At 49.8% G+C, this 7,292-nt stretch overlaps 1 protein-coding gene across 1 annotated transcript in view; it reads left to right on the forward strand.

Moving 5' to 3' along the window:
* The window catches only part of LOC102044486 (glutathione S-transferase theta-1-like), a 3,901-nt gene extending 871 nt beyond the window's left edge, over window positions 1-3,030 (forward strand). Inside the window, exons 2-5 of the mRNA XM_014310102.2 lie at window positions 161-248; window positions 877-1,027; window positions 2,014-2,190; window positions 2,795-3,030. Of these exons, the coding sequence (XP_014165577.2) occupies window positions 161-248; window positions 877-1,027; window positions 2,014-2,190; window positions 2,795-2,992 (614 nt within the window). The 3' untranslated portion in view covers window positions 2,993-3,030. The remainder of the gene's footprint in view (window positions 1-160; window positions 249-876; window positions 1,028-2,013; window positions 2,191-2,794) is intronic.
* The last annotated feature ends 4,262 nt before the right edge of the window (window positions 3,031-7,292 follow it).

Consider the following 7,292-nt stretch of genomic DNA (forward strand, 5'->3'; position numbering starts at 1 on the left):
TGCAGCACTTATTAATGGCTTATAAACTTGATACAAGACTCAAAATTTGTACAATCAGAAACAGGAACTTGAAGCTGGACAGTCCCCACAAACCCCTCAGGTGTTTACAAACAGGTCCTGAGTATCCCTGCCAAGTAAAACTTCTCCTTTCCCTGCTCAGGGCAGCACAAGACAGAGGAGTTCCGGAAGGTGAACGTCCTGATGAAGGTGCCTGCACTCAGGGATGGCTCTTTCACCTTAGCAGAGAGGTGAGGCTCAAATAAGCTCAATCCCTGCTCAGTTGTTTATCCCAGTGCCTGGGTTCTGCCAGGGTACTGCTGGCACTCCAGGCCAGGCAGATTTTTGTCTCCCTCCTCTCCTATGTTCCACTTGTACATAACAAACCTGTGTTTCAAGAGAAGCTATCTTATGTAAGCAACTTGAGCAGCATTAACAGTAGAAACAGCTGCTGCTTGGAGCTACTTTGCTACTTTGTAGGCATTGTTTCTGAGCTTAAATACCTGGCCAGGTGTCCTGCTCTCTGCCTGCAGCTGGAGACTGTGGCCAGTGCAGGAAATCTGACATAAAGCACCCACTGCTGGATGGCCAGGCAATGTGAAGCTCAGATTTGGTATAAACTCATTCTGCAGCCTCTATTTGCTCAGAATTGTACCAGCAGACCACTCCAGTCTTGCTGTGCAATTACTTGTATTAGATTGTGGTCCACAGGCAGCAGACCAAACTCTCTCCTGTGCTGTGCCCTGCTGCACTTCTACCTGACTCCCCTCAGGTCTGTGTGGCTGCTTGTCCAGCAGTGCAAAATCTGGGGGGAAAGAAAGGATGAGGTGCTTTAATCTCAGATCATCAGCTCACTGCTCTGTCTTGCTCTCTGGGCAGCATTGCAATCCTCCTGTACCTGGTCCAGAAATTCAAGACTCCTGATCACTGGTACCCAGCTGACCTGCAGAAAAGGGCCAGGGTTGATGAGTACCTGTCCTGGCAGCACATCAACATCCGTGCCAAGGGGAGCAAGCTGTTCTTAAGCAAGGTAAAACCATTATAGATCAAAAATGAGGTGCTAAGGGCTGTAAGGGAAATGGCCTGCCTGTCTGCAGGGCCTTTCTCAGCAAATGTACAAGCCAAGTGAGAGACAGGAACAAAACCTGGCTGCTGAAGTGAGCCTAACTGAAGTAGGCTGGATCCTTCCTGCTGCAGCCAAAGGCAAATCCAGAGCACATGCAGTGGGTGAGAGCTCCCCCAGACACAGCTCAGTGCTGGCTGCCCAGCTTCATGGAAAGAAACAATCTCCCTCTGCAAAACAAAACACAGGTGCTGGCAGATGATTCCCTTTGATGCCTCAGGTTTAGCTTTTATATTTTTCAGATTCTGTGCTGCTTTAGTGTGTGGGTCTGGGTTTCACATGAGGGGATGGTGAGCTCTGTGCACAGAGCAGGGAGACAAAACAATTCCTTCTCTAGCTGGGGACCAAGGACAAATGATCCAAATCTCAGGCCCAAAAGCACAAACAACATGGGCTGGAGAGAGAAAAACAAGAAGGATGGGACTGCCTGGGCTAAAGCTGGAACTGGACAATTAACTCCGATATGCAAATGGAGCAGAACTTATAAAAGTGAGAGACCCCATGACCTGTGGTCCATTTTGTGACCATGTTGGGTTCACCTGGGGTGTAGCCCTGGCTGGGCTCTTGTGCTGCCCAAGGTGCATCCATTGAGGCCTTTTAACAAATGCCTACTTTATTCTTTAGCTCTGTCTGGTCTCTGTTCTAGGCCAGCCTGAACAAGGCATCACTTTGAAAGGAGACTCTTGTGGTTGAATTTTCAGATTTCTAGGCAGCAGGCAAGGAGAGGCAGGGAGCAAGGACTGACATTAATGTTAACCTGGCAAGGTTGATGAGCAGCTCTGGTTGTTCCCGTGCATGGCTGGTGAGGCATCCTCAGAAGGTGGCAGTGAGAGTGTGATGAGTAGATTTGGAAGGAAACACATAAAAAGCAAGTTGTTTCTTCTCCCTGCCAGGTGCTGCTGCCCCTCATCACAGGCCAGCCACTTCCTCCAGAGAAACTGGAGTTTGCCACTGAGGAGCTGAACGTTGCCCTGAAGCAGTTTGAGGAGAAGTTCTTGCAGGACAAGCCCTTCATCGCAGGCAGCGAGGTCTCCCTGGCAGACCTGGTGGCACTGGTGGAGCTCATGCAGGTGAGCAGCAACCCCAGCACTGCTGCATGTGAGCTGGGCTGTGGGCAGGCCAGGCCAGGGGGCTGCTGCACCCCCAGCTCTGTAATAGCAGATCTTCCCTGGGGTTAATCTTGCTCCTTTTTGACTTTGATCACAATTAATTTTACTGGGGAAAACCTACTTTGATGAAACAGCTCTTTCTATAGAAATATGGGCAGAATTCATCAGGAAAGAAAGATAAATTACAAGCTAGGCAGGAAAGTACAGATATTTGGAAGAGCTGTGTTGGTGTGCATGGACTTCCACGTTCTGCATTGGAGCATTCTGGGGTTAGCCATGGCAGAGCCCTTTGCTGCACGTCCCAGTTGCTGAGGGTGTCACCACTTTCCTCCTATGACCCAAGAGCCAGAGGTGAGCTCCACCTGATGTCATGACTGCTGCCTTGAGCCAGAAGCTCATCCATTTCCATGGGTCCATCCCTGGCAGATGCCCTGTTTGCCTCACTCTGTGTCTGTGTGTGTCTCTGCAGCCCGTGTGTGCTGGCTATGCCCCGTGAGCTCACCCTGGGTCTGTGTGTGCTGGCTGTGCCCTGTCAGCTCACTCTGGGTGCTCTGTGTCTCTGCAGCCCGTGTGTGCTGGCTATGCCCTGTTTGAGGAGAGGCCGGCGTTAGCGGCGTGGCGCAGGCGGGTGGAAGAGGCTGTGGGGAAGGAGCTCTTCCTGGAAGCCCACCAGGAGATCATGAACGTTAAGAACTTGACTGCTGACCAGTTTGCACCTGAGCTGCTGGAGAATTTCAAGCAGCAGCTCCTAAAGCAGAATTAAAAGGTTGTGCTCTAATAAAATGGATTATTTTTCTGCAGGCTTATTGTAGTCTTTCACCATTTCTTCTAAAAATCATAAACAGCATTTCACAAAATGGATTTCCCTTCCTTCATAGCTTTTCTGTGATTTAGAAGAGAAGAAAAATAAATCTTAGACTGCCATGAGCAGCTTTTCCCTCTTGTCCACTGCAGCAGGGGAAGTGTAGCCCTGCAGGCTTTTCTTTCATGCTCCAGCACCACTGGACGTGCTTCAGGGCTGAGGTGGTTCAGTCTGTGCGGGAACAGGGGCGGCCAGAGCTGCCCTCCCACCTCTGCTCTGAGTTTTCCAGGCCAGAGCAAAGGTTTCCTGAGGGTACGGCAGAGCAGGTGTGTCTGAAACAAGGAAAAAACACTGCAGCAGATGGTTTTGACTTTGCCAAGTGGAAACAGTCTGCTGGAAGATTTTTGCTCTTTAGGAAAGGGACAGGTCAGGACCCAGCCCCGGTGGGAATCCTGCCAGGGCCCTTGGGACGCCTGGCCACTAGATGCTGCTGCATCCCCTGTGAGAGCAAAGGGACACGGGGCAGGGAGCTGTGCTGGCACCAAGGGGTGCTCCAGCTTCTGGCAAGGACAGAGTCAGTAAAGCTCCTCACCCAGAGACTCGTGCTGCACTCTACAAAGAACATCCTGCACAGTGGAAAAAGCTGCTTTTCTTGGTCAAGCTGCTGCAAACCACATGGTTCTCTCTGCAAACCACATCAGGCTCTGTCCCTCTCCCTGAGTGGTTTGTCAGCACAGCAGAAACCATTCTGGCCAGGCTGCTGGCACGGAGTGCTGCTGTGGCTGGGCTAGCACAGGGAGCTGTGCTGGGCAGCCCCGTGTGAGCAGAGAGCTCGGTACATGAGCTGGGGAATGTCCCACACATGGTTAGTGCTCCACTGCTCTTCAGTCTCCTCAGATCCTCCATAAAGCCAGGGGCTGCATCTGCCAGGTGTTGTAGCTCTGTTTCAATTTGTAAGCAGGATTTGGAAGGAAGTGGACATCACATCATCACCACACCTGTGCAGCACCCTCCATAGCCACAGGCTGTGTCCCTTTGTGCCCTTCCTGCTTTCCTGTCCCTGTGAGCTCCCATTTCCAGGTGCAGGCCTCCATGAGGAGGGTTCCAGTTTGCAGAATTGTTTTTCTCCCCTCCTTGCTAAGCTGTGTTTGTACCTGGAGGTCTGTTTGTCCCTGCTGCTGGTTGCACCATCCAAGGGGAAGGCTGCACACTAAGCTGGGTGTGAGATGTCTGAATGCAAGTCAAGTTATTGCAGTGCCCAGAAATGGTCAATGTAGCTGCTCAAAGTCTCACACATTTTTTCAGTTGGATCTAGTGTTTTTGGGGAGTGAGCCAGCTGGCTTTTCTGCTTGTTTTCTGAGCAAACCTGCCCTTTAGCTCAAAGGGCCACCCGAACCACAGTCTGCACTGCCCATGCCTGCAGGCTGAGCTATAGGAGCAGGCCAGTGCCTTTCCTTTCCATCCTGCAGGAAATCCTCAATATCAGTGATGAAAAGGCACATTTGCCCTCAAACTCTCTCCCTTTCCGTGCTGACGCATGCAGGGCTATTTGAATTCTTACCTGATGTTTTATTGGTACATTTGTTGAGGAGGGCCTGTTGCATGCCAGTGAGCAAAGGCAATGACAGCAGCTCTGTGCTGGCCCTAGGAGTGCTTGCTTGCATGCCTGGTGCCTGAGCAGCAGTGCCTGACAGCCTGCCCTGCTGCAGCTGCCAGGGTGCTGAGCCCAGGAGGTGTTTACGTTGTACCACTTCCTTCCTTCCTCTCACTGCAGCTTCACCACGCTCCCAGCTGGGCTGCTGTGCACCCCTGAAATCAAAGAGGTGCCTTTGCTGCCTTGCCAAGGCTGCCCAGCCTCACTGCACTCTGCTGCTGGCACCTCTGTACCTTCCCTGACGTTCAACGTTTGCCTTTGTTGCAGAGAGCAAACTTCTTCCAGCATCACAAATATTTCTCACACTTTCTGTTCAAGTATAGGCAGAGCAGAGAAACAATCAAAACCAAGAGTTTGTTTTGTGGGGTGCTAATCCTCGCAGATCTCAAAATGGACTTAAGAGCAGAGCCTTTTGTGCCACACATGTCCCAGCAGAATCTCCAGAACAAAGCAAACCATTGCACGAGCCAAGGCAAATAAAGTGTCTTTTTAAAACTTTTTTTATTTAATATACTTGTAGCACAAAAGCTCCACCTGAGAGTCTTGAGCCGATTTTCTGCTTGTTGGAATGAGGCACAAGTTCCTTAAATTGTGCACTCCTGCAAGGAAGGCTGCCTTCAAAACCAAGCTGGAGCTATGTTCAGAGCTGGCTCTCTGGTGCTCCTGCACTGCTGTTTCACAAAGGATAAATACAATTGCCTCACTCTAGGCTGGCCATGATGACAGGAGGGCATTTTAAATTGTTTTTCCCATAGCTTCTGCCTGGCATGTGTGCAGTGACCAGTGGCATTTTGAGCCCTTCCATTCCCACAGGACAAAGCACCTCCCTAGGGTAACTCCTTGGATGGCCACAGAGTTATAAAACAGATAAATTTGCCTTGTTCTTTGCTCTAAATCGTGGAGATAAGGCTGCTCATCCTTGTACTTTGCCTTCTGCTATCCCTCTGCCTCTGTATTTTGTTGCTTTGTGTCATTGGATCTTGTCTGGTTCCAGTTCCTAGATGGAAAGCCCTGGGAGCTGCCTCCCAAAACCCAACAGGTTGTGCAAGAGTTTTGCTTGTTTGGTACAAGGTCTGTTGAGTGAACACTCCCCTTTCACCCTGAAAAGGGAGAGGGATTACACCTCCACTGTCAGCTTAATCGAACGTGTTCTATTCAACTTCCTCAGCTCTTGCCAGGGCTATTTGGAAATAAGTGAGAACCTGTGATTTCTGGAATAAAACGAAGCTGGAACACACAAAATAGGAGGAATGCTTAAAAAACAGAAAGACATCCTGAGGTTTCTTCTAAATGATTAAGAAATAAACTGCAAAATTTAATGCATTTTTTTCTGTCTTGTCCCTGTTTCCAAAATGCTGACAGAGAAAATAAGGACAGGAAAAATGGTCTTTGAGGTGATGGAGTCAAATGAAAATACAGTGCTAGAAGCACTAGTCTGGAGCCAGGAATAATCAATCAAATGCCCTATAACACAAGGAGATAAAAATACCTCTTTAGTTATGTGGGCTGTGCAGTGCAGTCAGCAAATTGGAGAAAAACTTAAGGAAGGAACATTTCCTGGAGACACATGAAAAGATCTTTGAAGTTCAGATAGGACTAATGGATCAACTGAACCATGAATAAAGGAGCAAAGTGAACCCACACTGCTAATGGTGCTGCACACTGCTGAGATCAACACTCTTCTCAATGATCTCTCAGAGTGTGGGCATGGGAGCACTTTGAAGCTCAAAGACTTCTCTGACTATTTACCTGTGCAGAGCCACTTTCATGCTCCTTTTCCCCACTCCCTTAACATTTCAGATGCCTTTGCACTGAAGGAGTTTGAACTCAAGGCTCCATGAGCTGTGATCTGCAGCATATCAGTGCTGGGTGCAGGTGCTCAAGAGGCTGAGCTGTGCTGCGGGGAAGTGAAGGGGGTGCACAGCACCTCTCCCTGTTCTGGCTGAGAAACTGAAAAATTCTTACAGTGCTCTTCTCAATCTGAAAGTTCTAAACCCCTGGAAATGTTCCGGTTTGTAATTTGTCTAGCCCACAAGCTCCCAGCTCAAGTACCCAAGCCTTTTCACAAGAAAAAGAGCAGCTGATCCTCCAGTTCCCTCTCCCTGAGATTGCCATGGCTCTTCCCAAAGATCTGTGTGCGCCATACAGGCTCTCTGGCACGACACTGATAGCGAGGTGTCAGCACAGCTGAGGTGGGTTTGATTGGGGGTGACTTTGCCCTGAGTGGTTCAGCTGCTCTATCTCACAGCTCCCAGAGTCCCTGCACCCAGCCAGCGTGTCACCTTCCTGAATCACACAGCTGGGAAACGCTGTGCGCTCAGCGCAAGTGACAAATGCCAGGGAGAGGAAAGTCACTTTGAGGGAGCGTGCAGAGGCAATGTCCACAGAGAAGTCCTCCACACTACACTGCCATTCAGATGTCACCTTGCAGCAGACACTATGTGACCAAAGAATTATGTTCTGAACGGAAAGCCCTACTGAGATCTGGCAGTGCGTGATTAACACTGCCTTAGAGGACACTGTGCAGGGGCCGTGTCTGCAGCGTGGCACAGCCCTGCAGAACTGTGTCACAAAACTCGGCATTTACCCTGTGAAAGTCGTAGTGAG

The sequence above is a fragment of the Geospiza fortis genome, unplaced genomic scaffold (assembly GCF_000277835.1).
Source record: "Geospiza fortis unplaced genomic scaffold, GeoFor_1.0 scaffold31, whole genome shotgun sequence".
In the NCBI taxonomy this organism is placed as follows: Eukaryota; Metazoa; Chordata; class Aves; order Passeriformes; family Thraupidae; genus Geospiza; species Geospiza fortis.